The sequence below is a fragment of the Macaca thibetana genome, chromosome 9 (assembly GCF_024542745.1).
Source record: "Macaca thibetana thibetana isolate TM-01 chromosome 9, ASM2454274v1, whole genome shotgun sequence".
NCBI classification, from domain to species: Eukaryota; Metazoa; Chordata; class Mammalia; order Primates; family Cercopithecidae; genus Macaca; species Macaca thibetana.
This window is the reverse complement of record NC_065586.1, coordinates 47,619,063-47,632,436: the sequence shown is the minus strand read 5'-3', so window position 1 is coordinate 47,632,436 and position 13,374 is coordinate 47,619,063. Positions and strand designations below refer to the sequence as shown.

The 13,374-nt window shown below is 51.5% G+C and overlaps 1 protein-coding gene across 3 annotated transcripts in view; it reads right to left on the bottom strand.

Annotated features, from left to right (window-relative positions):
• GRID1 (glutamate ionotropic receptor delta type subunit 1) overlaps positions 1–13,374 on the bottom strand; it is a 791,529-nt gene that overhangs the window by 557,094 nt on the left and 221,061 nt on the right. For all 3 annotated transcript variants that reach the window (XM_050803825.1, XM_050803827.1, XM_050803826.1), the window contains one exon: positions 8,164–8,369. In XM_050803825.1, the coding sequence (XP_050659782.1) occupies positions 8,164–8,369 (206 nt within the window). The remainder of the gene's footprint in view (positions 1–8,163; positions 8,370–13,374) is intronic.

Here is a 13,374-nt window from a genome sequence, read left to right as displayed (position 1 = left end):
AACCCCTTTCCAGCTCCCCATCCATCCTGCTGAGAGCCACTTCCATCTGACAATAAAATCCCCTGCATTTATCATCCTTCAACTTGTCCATGTGGCCCGATTCTTCCTGGATGCCACACAAGGACCTGAGTACAAAGAGGGCACTGAGCTGGTTAACACTTAAGCCATCTGCAGATGGCAGAGCTAAAAGAGCACTGTAACACACCCACTGGGGCTTTGGGAGTCACAGGCACCCACCCCTAGATGCTACCATGGGGCCAGAGCCCAAAAGCGCTCACCCCAGCTCCTGTACCTGCCCTTCTGCATGCCCCTGCTCCCGTAAGGAGCACGCAGTCGAACAAAGGAGCCACATCCCTATCCCACATCCTGCAAGTGCGGTCAGGGAAGTCTCTCATCTCACCGGCACCAGGAGAGGGCTCTGTTTGGGAATGCCATGTGCAGAGGACGGCACCAGATGTGGACTACATGGCACAGATAGCTTCTCTGAGATAAATTCATACCAATTTAGATAATCTCTCTCATTTCCGCCTCTCATGACCCACCCCCTCCCCCCACCTCCCACCATGTCTTCTTACAGCTTCGCTGCTAAGCTCCCCAATCAGCTCTTCAGTCAACAAACAGGCTGACTCACCTCAGGTTCAGGGGCGAGGCCCCCCCAGGCTGAAAACCCTTGGGGATCCAAGCAGAAAGGGTAATTGAGCCATTTTGGCTGCTGCAGGCTGTTTCCCTTTGTAAATGCCTATTTCTCATGTCTGCTGCCTCAAGGGGCTACCTGCTAATAAGCCACAGAGACTCTGCAGGGAGGAGCTGACACTCTGCTCTGCTATTTAATGACCCACAAAGGAAGGAAAGGCCACCAGGTGTCTTCAGGCCCATGCTTCAGGTTCACAGCCCTCTTTGACCCCAGACAGGCCTTCCAGACAGTCTCTGTAAGGCTTTCAGCACCCCTGAGCACCAAGAATGGGATGGCATGATTTGAGATGGAACTCAAAATAGAAACAACACCCAACCAGAAAATAAACACCAGAAAGTCCAGCAGCACTTAGGCCTTTTTCCCTGATGATTATTTAGATGCTCCTTTGAAATATCAAAAATCAAACATTAAATTCTTACAATGTTTTACTCAGGCACCCTTGCTTGGCTAGAGTGTTAAGAATGTATTTCATTTGCCCAGTGGGCAATCGAAGTTCCAGATGGTGTTTGTGTGGGGGCAGAAGTCGGTGCTCCTGGGATCCCACCCTCCATCCGTTTACCAACCATAACGCATGGCCCCTGAAAAGGTGATTAAAAAATATTAACAGGCCCCAGTTCCTGCCCTTAGCATTCCCAGGTCACACAAGGAGGGAGATGCAATAGATGGTCACAGCACAAGCACTGGGTACAGGGCTAGCTCTGGGATGAGGTGGCAATGGAGGTGTGTTCAGGAGGCAGCAGGCTCTGAGGGATGTGATGGTGCTATCATAGAGAGGGGACAGTGGGCTGGGATGCCAGAGGCCTGCAAGACCAGTGCTGGTTGGTACCTGGACAGAGCTCATAGCAGCTTCCCCAGCACTCAGAGACTTCGGAAAGCTGAGCAGGAGGGTAGGGACAGAGGAGGAAAGGGACAGAGCCATGTAGATCCTTAAACACAGACCCTAACAGGACAGCTCTCTCTTCTCTTCCTGAACTCAGCCAGGCCCCGCCTTCTGGCTCCCTCTTGCAGCCGCTGAGTTCCAAGCCATCAGAATAAAATCTAGAAAAATTTCTTTCTTGTGATCTTATTTCTAAGAATTCCTAAGAGAAAATAGAAATTTCTCAGACTGGAAGCACTTTTGCTAAAGTGCTAAGGCTTTAGAATCCGTAAACAGTGGGATATAATTAAATGCAAATGCAGGGCCACATTCAAAAATTAATCTCCTATAATTAATTAGTAATTTAAAATATTCTGGTAAATTATACTTAAATGGCACAGAATTATCCTAGCTCTGAGTGATAAAGTCATCTGCTAAAGATTTACCGTGTTAGAGTGAGAAATATTTGCATATATCATGTGGGACAACAGAACATTGAGATTACTTAATTTACCTTTGCTGTAAATGTATTAAAAAGCAGTCTTTATATTCAAATTGCGGGAGCTTCAGTCACTGCAGCAAACTCTGAGAAGCAATTGATTTGAAGACAGGACTAAACCCAGGCTGGGTTTCTATGAAGGATTAAACTGACCTCCAGGCACACACCATGCCTGGGAAGCCAATCTGGGAGAGGTGTTGGGAGTGGCCCCTTCACCTAATTCCATCCAGCCTGGATGAAAAGTAACATTTTGTACCAGAGCAATAGAAAGCCGTCCGACCAACCAGCTATTCTCTCTCTGCTGTTCTTTCTCCCCTTTTTCTCTCTACAGAAAGAGATCACTGGTATCTAACTGCAGAGGTCAATGCCATCTGCTGCAACTGTCACTGGGTAGCTGCCATTTCTTTTCCAAAGACAGAATACCTCTCCCAGACTGCTCTGCCACCAGCAATGCTCTCCTCCTGGTGGATATGTGAGCATGTTGATGTGTGGATCTGCACAGGTAATGTGCGTGTGTCAGTGCCTGTTGGGCTGTGCCAGTCTGAAGGTCTGGTTGTACCAGTGTATGTGGCTGCTGGTTGTATCATTGCATCAGGCTGTGTCCATGTATGCGTGTGTGTGTGTGCACAAATGCCTGGTCTCCCACGCCTTCCTCCACTGCTGCTTACCACCACCCCCCACCCCCACACATGCTCATCTCTCTGCACCCCATGCTCCACTGCCATGTGCCACAGCTGGGCCCAGGAATGTCCCACCTGCAGGAGCAGCCCTAGCCTCATTTGCTGACCCACCCAGGCCTAAGGCAACACTCTTAGTCAAACATAAGCCTTCCCACTAGCCAAAGTTTTCAGACCAAAGCCCTTGCTGATGTGCTGGCCTAGGAGTTGTTGACCAGCCAAACAGGCAACCAAAGTATACACACACACAAAAACAGCTTACCCCATTTCTGTTGGAAGTAAGGAACATAAAATGCCCATTCATTTATTCCCTGAACACTACTGTAGACAAGGTCCTATACTGCTCTCAGGAAATAAAATGGTGAACATCACACAGTCCCTGGTCTACAGGCAGCATGTTCTAGTTAGAGGGACAGATTGTTCAACATCTGCAGGACATACAGAAATGGACAGTGCCTGGGCATCAGGGTTGGGCAGGCTGCCCCGTCTCCTTGGGAAGTGGAAGGAAGAAGCAGCAACTGTTCTCTATAAAGATCACAAATGGTCTAAAATCATTTAATTTTTCCACTCTTTCCAGTGAAACAAAAGACTAGAAGGGAGAGGAGGAAACACAGAGGAAACAAAAGGAAAGAGGGAGGCCTATGTACAGTAGAGACAGTGGCATAGAACCAATAAATAAGAGGTGAAAGTACAAAGCTCTGGAGTCCTCAAAATGCCCACAGACACTGAAAGAGGCCTCAGTGATCACAGCCCTGGGGCATAGCTGCTCTGCCAGCCACTGGAATGCCCAGCAGTGGCATGGTATGTGGCCATGACTTTCCATATCATAACCAATCTTGGAGAGGAGGAGGCACTGCCCCTGAATTCCATGCCCCCCAGCATTTGATAGGGTTCCTCATCCATAGGAGACTCCCAATTGGTACTTGCTGGGTAAGTAGATGATTGGATGGATGGATGAGTAGATGGACAGATGAATGGATGAACGGAGAGAGATGGATGACAGATGAATAAATGAACAGAATCCCTCAGGAAGCTGAGATGAAGCCCAGGGCCAAATGACTGTGGACTGGAGTTCTCCCCATCAAGCCTGACCTAGAGAAGAACAAGAACAATAAGACATGTAAACTGTAGGGTGTTAACTTCTAACACCCTGGAAAGAACCCCAAGAACACACCAGTCCTGAAGTCTGGATTTCCTGCCCCAAGCTAGGTAGCCCTCCCTGCTGACATCCCAGCCTCAACTCCAGCCACTCCCTCCCCTGCACACCCATGACTGCAACTGCATGACATACAAGTTCCTGAATACACTAGGGATCTCCTGACCCCTCTCTCCAGCCCTTCCTTGTCCAGAGTTAGTGCAAGTTCATTCCTACAGACCCAGACCCAGAATCACCTAGTCCAGGAAGCTTCCGTTGACCCTCTGATGACCCCATCTGTCCGTGGCCAGAGGACATCTCTCTGTCTTCCGTGCTCTTACAAGACCTGGCCACACCTCTGCCATTACAGGTAAAGGGGTCTGTTCACACCTCGGTCCTCCCCACCAAGCTGGGAGCCCTGTGAGAGCAGGGACAACAGCCTACATGCCCACATAGAACTTGGCACAGGCTGGGGCTCAGTAAATGCTAGAGAAGTGACAGGAAGAGCCATGAGCAGAAGACAGAAAGCTCCAGCAGCCACCGGCAGGATTCCCAGAGCAAGACCCCTCTCAGCAGCTGCTGCCTTGGTCACTTCAGCCATTCCATGGGCCGTGATCCCCAGCTGGTGAGGAAGCTGACAGGCTTGCATGAGGAGAACATCACAGGTAGTTGTCACTGTGCACTGAAGTCCCACTGAGCAACCTGTGGCCCAGAGAACCAAGGTCCAGCTGAGGATCCAATGAGTCCAATCCACTCCCCAATTAGGGTATGACTGGAAAGAGCCACCCACACTCACATGGAGGGTCCCAAGGTCAAGCCCAGGACAGAACAGGCCCCCCTGGAGGAAGGGACCTTCCACAGCCTATACCCTCGGCAGCCCCCAGAGCAGCCCCATGGTGGCCCCAGGCCTGGGACCTGGAGACCTGAGTTCTATCACCCTCAGGCCCATCCTCCCCAAGGGGAGCCTCTCCACACGTCTTTAAGATGATGCAGTGTTGTGGTGGCTACTAATATGGTGATGAGGAGGCCTCGGAGGATGAATGTGGAATAAAGACTGAGCGAGGGATGTGAGGGGTCTCTAGGTGGGGCCTGACACACAAGCCCACAGTGTCTCCAGGTGGGCCCCAGCACCTTGGCCTGCCACAACTCCTCCACTCACCCACTCATTGCCAAGGCCAGGCTCGCAGAACCTGTAGGCCCCGCCAGCACAGCCCCTCATGAAGTGGAATCACAGAGAGGCTGGTGGTGCCATGTGCCCCCAGGCCAACAGCCACCTGCAGTGAATGAATGCTATTTTGCAAAATGTAAAAGATTCCAGCAGCTCTGTCTTCCTTACTCCCTCCCTCTCCCATGTGACTAGGCTTTTTGAGCAGGGAAGAGGAGAACTTACAACTAGGAAAGCCACATAGCCCACGCCAACTGTAGCTCATCCGTACCATCCCAGATGCGGCATAACATTGACATGCAGTCGATGTGTGGGGGGCGCTAAGGGACATTTACTCCTCCTTAACTGTGCTTTGGGCTTCATAAAATTCAGGACATGTTCTGGCAGTGTGTCATCCTTGTGAACATCATTTGTCCTTGTCACAACAAAGAGGAGGTTGGGTCATCTGCTCAAGAAACCCATGCAATGCCTCCAGGTGGTGAGGAAGGCTTCGTGCAGGGACAGCACTCCCAGGTGTTCCTAGGGGACCTGCTGGGCTAGCCAGTCAGACAGCTCATGTTTACTCCAGAATCCACATTTCTTCCCCACCACACTTAGGAGATACGTTAAAATGCTTTGCATACAAGTACCCTGAGAACCTCTGCCAAACCCTGGCCAGAGACACTGGAACCATATCTTTCCCCATGAAGCCAGCATGCCCTATTTCCCCACTCCAGCAAGTGCAGTGCTGTACGCTGTGTTCCTGGAATCATCACAGATGGAAGAGAGGGGCTCTGGAGGGAGTAAAATCCGGACTTGAATCCTGTTCAACGCCTAAGTGGCTATTTGTGTGACCTTAAGCAAGTCATTTAACAACTTTAGCTTTTCCGTTTCCTCTGTTTGCAAAGTGTGAGGATTAGAGAATGCACAAAGGACCAGAGCCATCGTGGGCATGTGAGAAACCTTAGCTTCTTCGCTCCCAATAGCAGGCACATGGGAACAGGGATCAAGACTCTTATCATCGGTGGAGACTGAAGACTACGGTGGGAGCTGTTGGCCCAAAGTCCAAATGCCATCCTTCCCCCCAGTCTCCTGCCAACACTCCCAAAGACTTGACTGAAGTTAAGAGTGGAGCAAAAGAAACTGTAGCATACTAGAGGGTGGGGGTTTAGAAACGACCTACTGGATACTATTCTCACCACCTGGGTGACAGGATCCATACTCCAAACCTCAGCATCACACAAGATTCCCATGTAAAAAATCTGCACATGTACCCCCTGTATCTAAAATAAAAGTTGAAATTTAAAAATAAAATAATGGCCTGACCAAAAAAAGAGTGGCCACCCCAGAGGCATCCCCAGTCCCATCACACCCAGCAATGCGAGCAGGACAAAGCAAGCCCAGCGAATCCACCACTGCAGGCGCTTGCATAATTAACCACTTGGAAATAACACCCTTAGGCCAGTCTTAGTTATGTGTTAAATCCTCACAGGGCTAGAAACGGGAAGGGGCTAAAATCTTCTAGAAGGAAAATGCATGAATATGTGCAGTGAAAATAAAACAGATGCTTCTTTAAAAGCTATACGCTAAATGCTTTATCATAGCTGTCTCCTTCATCCCTTTTAACAGATGAAGAAACAGAGGCTAAGATGGTGATGCAAATGGCCCAAGGTCACACAAATAATAATTCAGGGAGCTGGGACTTGCCCCCAAATCCGTTCAACTCCAAAGCCAATAGTCTTTCCACCCCCAAGCTTCACAGCAGAGCAAGGAGGAAAGGAAGCAAGGGGAAAGGGCAAGGAATTGACGAGAAGCAAGAAGCAAGGGGAAGAGCAATGAGATTAGCCGACACCATCACCAGTACAGACTCCAGCTGGGGAAATACTGCCAGAAGAGCCATCCCCTGAGCAGACTTTTGCAAACGCAGAGCTGGGTATATTCTGAGAAAGAATGGACATGTTAGTGCTGCTAATCCCAGGCTGCCCATTACTGGACTGAATCACTTCACACAGGGCAACATGTTCTGGTGAAAATGCCGGGAGCCGACAGGACATCACAGCCTGACGGACCACCGGCGTGATTCGGGGCCTGCTTAGCAGAGAGCATCAGGGCTGCTGGCCAATTGTACCATATTAAGCTTTGCAAATTTTAAGTTCCCCAGCAGTGGGCTTTGGGCTGGCTCCTGATGCATGAGGTAGCATTCTGAGTAATAATTAATTAGAGGGAAAAGCAGAATAAGCAAGCAAAGAACATCAAATGGAATTAGTATAATGCCATGCTTCACTTCAGTTTACTTTCAATCAGAGAGGACCAGCAAGGTGACTGGGGTTGTCTGGAGAATCTGCAGGGAGCTCTTGGCCACCCTGTGACCTGTTCAATCTGCCTCTGCTCCCAGGCACACCACATCCCCAGCTCACCCCTCAAAACCAACCCAGGCCAGAGGGAGACCTGCCAACTCCAGCCCATCACCTCTCTGCCATTAGACTACCTGGGCCGGCGCCAATCAGCCAACTCATAGGTTATTTCTAGTTTGTTCTCAAATTAATGAATTATTTACAAATGAATGGATTCTTTACTAACTAATGGATTCTTAAACTGATGGACCCTGTCTCCATTAGAAGGCTCCAACCTCGAACAGAGATGTTTATAAAAGAAATAAATGATTATTAGCCCAAGTGCCAAAAAAAACAAGAACGTCTAATGTATCCTTCAACGATAGGCAAAGACACCTCTTCCAGGTGCTAAGAAATCCCAAGGCAGACCTACCCACCTCTGCAGAAAGCTGGAAATTTATTTTATCCCTAGAGGCTTACACCTGTCAACAAAGAGAGGAAAATTTAAAAAAAAAAAAAAAAAAAAAGGCCTGAGTCTTGCATCAGAAATCTCTGGCAGTGACTTGCAAACAGGCTTCCCATCAGCCTCCCCACAGCTTCTCAGAGGCTGGGCAGGCCTTGAGTGACCTGTCAGGGAACAATCAGGAGCCAAGTAGTGCTCAGAGAATCCCCCCTCACAGGCTGTGTGCTGTGGGCCGAGCACCCACGTGTCTCCATGTCCATTTAGGCTGTGCATAAGACGACTGTGCCCTACAGCTCACCTGAGCCATCTTCTGCAGAGCCCTGGGCACCAGGCCCCTGAGGCCTCAGGCCCCCACGACCTACCTCGTTGATGAAGGAGTGGGCTCCCTGAGGGCTGAGCAGCAGGATGGCGCGGCGAAGCGTGTCCCGGTAGCGATTCAGCTCCTCTGTCTTCATCGTGGTGAAGAGGCTGGTGAATACGTGGCTAATGTTCTTGTCCACCTTTTGTAAAGAGACGTCAAGGCCCAGCCGCGAGGCCTGGTCCAGAAAGCTTTGAAGCCCACGGATATCTGAGCAGTGGGAGAAGAGGAGGAGGAGAAAAATCATCTTTAAGGGGGAATGCACGGGGGAGGGTGTCTAACTCCAACACGTTCCACCCCTGCAGGCCACCGCGAAAAACAAGGGTCCAAGTCTGCCTCAGGGATTCCCCTCAACAGAGGTTGGAGGACACCGGCGTAGACCCAGCCGTGCTCACCAATGTCCAGCCCTGGCTGACTGTCTCCCCCAACAGGTTGGATGCCATCCAACAGGTCCTATGGCCAGAACGTGCCCTTGATTCACGACAAGCTCTCTGTCTCTCCCTATATGGGCCCAATCACAGCAATTCTGGCCTTCAGGCCACATTTGCTGGAGGTCCCTGGGCCTGACATCCCCAGTCCCCTCCAACTCCCTCTGCTCTCCACATGAGGCTCCTTGACCAACCATGGCCAGTTGAGGCCACTGACTGGAGTGGGCCTGGCCTCAGCAGATGGGCAGTTCAAGCCCTCAGTCCCTGCACCAATCCTGCAAATGCACAGCCTGCACCACAGCACCCCAGTCCTGAGGTGTGGGACCCCATCTGGCTTCAGGGACCTGATTTTCCTTGATGAAACATTCCTCCTGCCTGTTTCCAGCTGGAGTGACTCTCACTTCAAGTCCAGTCAGAAGCCCACATCCTGACTGGATCAGGGATGAGCAGGGGGTTCAAGGAGTTACAGAGAGAGCCCATCCTGGCACGTTGGTGATCACTGGGAGAGAGGCCTGTAGGCACAAACCACCCAGGGATGGAAGATTCAACAAGAAGGAACCTGGAAGCCAATACAGTTGCACTGCACAATGCTACAAATCTATCCTTGCGAGGCCTGAGGGTGCTAAAGTTTTTTCAACCAGTGCCAAAATCATCTCTTGGCAGCAGCCTTGTAGAAGCCATTTGACTTTCCCAAAAAGAGACATGCCCAGAACAGAGGCAGGCAGGTCTGAGAGTAAGACATGGTCCTGACGATGTCATTTCAGCCCCTGGGTCCATGTGAGGCTGAAGCCTGTTTCTCCCGAACTTTCCAGTTTCATGAGCCAGTGAATGCCTTTGCTTGCCAAAGGTGGGTCATGTGCAGCCCAGAGTCTCAATCCACAGGCCATTTTTTCACAGCCTGGGATGTTTCTTGCATCTGGCCCATCCTTGCATTTCACCTCCCATAAGCAAGACCCATGCCTGAGTCGCACCCTCCAAAGGACACTCTAGGTCTGCCCAGATCCACAAGCTTCACTGTCCCCATGCCCTGGGATGCCCACACGCACAGCCTGGCCCATGCAGTCACCAAGATCGAAATGCAAATAAACAGTGTTAGTTCAACCAGGTTTTGCTCCTGACCAGTCCCTCTCCAAAACTCTCTCTGTACTCATTTTGCAAACTTCCTGGTCTACACTCATGCCAAGTGCCATGCAAGCTGCTGCAGAAGTCCCGGGCTCCCTGTTGTGCCAAGAGGGCAGGCTCACCACTAAGTGTAGTCCCAGCTGGACTACACTTGTGTGACAGGAGCCATCATGGAGAACCAAGCAGTGCGAAGGAGGAGAGCAGAGCACTATGGCCATCGTGATGAGGGTGCTGGGAGCTGTGCACAGGGACCCCCTTCCCACTGCAGGGGGAAAGCCCTGGACTAGGGCCTCAGCACCTGCCAGGAACCCCGACACCTAGGACTCAGTGCAGTCCCTGAAGCCCTCAGGCAAATCACCATCCCCTTTGAGCCTGAGGGCTCTCTGTAAAATGGGGATGAAAATCGCCAACTACCATTTTCCTGGGACTCTGAGAAACCACACTTCCTGTGCAGGCCACCTGCTTGTGTCTCAGGAGCCTGCACCTGGGAGTACAGGGAGCCCACCTCCTGGTGGTGCATGGGGAGGGCAAAGTACCATACAAATGAGAACCCTGGGGCCCTCTAGAGATGGCAAATGTGTGACCATCCAACCATGACCTCAGCTGGCCCCTTGTCCATCAGCAGCCTGGTCCCTGGAGCACAGCCATGTGACCTAACCCACTGGCTTCACAAAGCACAGGGGTCTCGGTGTCGCTGTTCCCACTGTGTCAGACAGGAAGGAGAGCCAGCCCCAGGGCTGGGATGAAGTGGCCAGCACAGGGCTCCCCCAAAGTGAGGAAAGGTAGCCAACTGAGGACAATACGGTGCCTTACACCTGCACCGGCGCTCCAGGCCCCCAACACACAAGCCCCAGGCTCTCAACACCCTTGGGGTTCCCAGAGAGGCAATTTAGTCTCCATCAGCCTGTTCAGGGCTATGCAGATCTGTAGCTCCCAAGCTTCTTGAAAGAAAAGGTGAAGAAGATAAAGACCTCTTCTTAACCAATCAGAGGGAGTAGCAGGGCAAGCGTGCAGAGATGGCTCAGGAGCCCCAACCAGAAACACAAGTGCTGGTGTCAGCCCCAGTCCTGCCCTCTCTGGAGCACAGCACAATGCAAATCTGTCCATCATAAGCTGGAGGACATCTCAGCACCCAGCGGCCACCCACACCAAAACCAGCAGTGGGCAGCTGTGCTGGGCACATAAAAGCCTTCCATGGGTGCCAATGAGGGTTTCCCCCTGGATCTGGGCTGTACATAACACAATCTTTAGCCATATATGGCCATTAAAACTTCAATTAATTGAAGAGAAACACAATTAGATGCTCAGCTCCTCAGGTGCACTAGCCACATTTTAAGTACTCAACAGCCACATCTGGCTGGTGGCTACCATGTTGGACAGCACAGATATAGATCATATGAGATTGATCATCACAGAAAGTCCTATTGCCTGGTACTGCCTGGAGAAACCACCTTTAACCAGTGTGGTGTAAACAATATTCCTAAATATGGGAGACTGGCTGCCTTCAGGCCCCTGGCAAAGGCTCCTAATCCCAGGCTTTTTGTTCTCTCACTGTGAGGACTCCTCCAGCTCCAGCTCCGGCCTCGGCCAAGTGACCCACTTTGACTATGGGACAGTAGTAAACTTGACGCACACATAGGTTTGAAAAAAGCATTTGTGCATTTCCATTTCCACTCTTGGACCATGCCACCACCATGAGAATATCCCCAGGACAGCTGCTGGAGGAATGTGGACACACAGAGGAGAGTGAGGCAGGCACCCAGGCAGCCATGCCCAGCTGCAAGCCAGCCGAACTCAGATGCACGAGCAAGCCCAGAGCAGAACCGCCAGTTGACCTATAGACTCATAAAAAATAATAAATGACTGCTGTTCTAAGCCACTAAGTTTTGGGATCATCTGTTTCCCAGCAATAACAAACCGATAGATCAAGGTCATCGGATGCACTGTATCTGGTATAGCTTATGAAAACGTTAAGTGAAAGAGCAACACCTTTGCCTTTAAAAATTGCCCTGCCACAGCTTACCTGTGGAACTGTCCACACAGGGCTGAGTGCTAGCCAGCCCCAGGACGAGGCCACATGTCCACAGGGAGCTTCTGCAGCCCTGTCCCTTCCTTAGAACACCAGTGGTCCTCACGGCCCATGGCCTTGGTTGTGACCCAGATCCGAGCACAGCTGCATGATGGGCATGAAGGTGGGATCCTGAGACCTGTCATTTACAAGCTTCTGCTCCTTCCAGCATCTTCTAAGGCCACTGCAAGTCTTTAAAATGGCAGAGACTGGCCATGTCTACAGAGCATACCTTTCTGCACATCTACCATGTGTACCATGAGGGCTTGCATGAGTCCATGAGTCTGGTAGGGACACCCATGGGGCCCCAGGGACCTTATGCCTCATGCCAGCATGGCCAGTCCTCTCAGCCTGGGGTAAAATTCTCCTTCAGTCCCTTCCCTGAGCTCCCTCTACCTAAAACCATCTCAACCCATAGGACTATTTCATTTCTTCAGGGAATAGGAGATGCCATGGGCAGGTAGCACCTGTCTTGGCATCCATGAGTACACGAGAACATGCCATATGGGAGGACACAAGCCCTCAGAGCTCCTCTGCACCTCCCACTGCTGCATTTCTGGCTTCTATTCCAGCAGCCCCTAATGGGACTGAGGGTTTACAATCCATCAGAGAGAGTTTAAGCTCCCTGCCAGCGGTGGCTCCTCACGCCTGAAATCAGTGATGCCAGCTGAAGCCAGTGTTCCCGAGGGACCACAGCCCCTGGCTACCACCACCTGCTCCCAGTTGGCTGACAAGGTCAACTCTCAGCCTCCTTTCCCTGAAGCTTCTGTCCAGCTGCACTTGGGGTGGGGCTAGAGGCAGAGTAACAGTGGGGAGCCCAAGCCTGTGCTGCAGCCCTCCTGCCACTCTCCAGGAATGGGGCCACGGAAGCTCACTTCTCCCACAAAGTCCTTTACTCCCTTCAAGAAACCGAATTTGTAATTCCACCCTACCCCAACCCCCACCCCCAAAAAAACCTGACTGCTGCTGCTGCTCACAGAGAATTCCCCAAGAGGTTAGACAATGAACAGATCTGGGGTTTCCCCCACTGGGCCACAGAGTGAGTGCCCCTCCCCTGGAATCCCTTGGCTCCCACAGGGCTCTGGACTTTGTCCCAGGGCCTCCCCAGCAAACTCACTATACACACTGGCCAGCCCTACCCACCATCACCAATGCAGCTTCCACCAACCACATGTACCTCCACCCGCCCCTGGGGAAGGTTGCTGACTGAGGCCTTGTCAGGCCTCGCATTAACCTGATCCAGAACAGGCATGAGAAAGGCAATGGCCACTGGGTCTCTAGGCAGCCAGGAGAGGCATGGACTCTGGAAAAGGCCACTGGACACTGCAGGGATAGGGAGGAGCTCCCTAGAGAGGAGTCCTGTGCCTTAGACAAAGGAGGAAGCTTGGGGAGCATGGGCCAGTCCACTCCTGCGAGGAATGCAAGGTGACGGTGCCCGGGTCAGGCCTTGACGTTGCCTCTCTGCCTGCCAGCACCCATCCGTTCCTTCTTCCCCCAGTACTCACTGAGCACTCTGTATCTGTCTCTCCCCTGGGTATGGGAAAACAAAACTGAATGAGCCCCTGTATCACTTAACTTAACATTTCAGAGGCTGAGA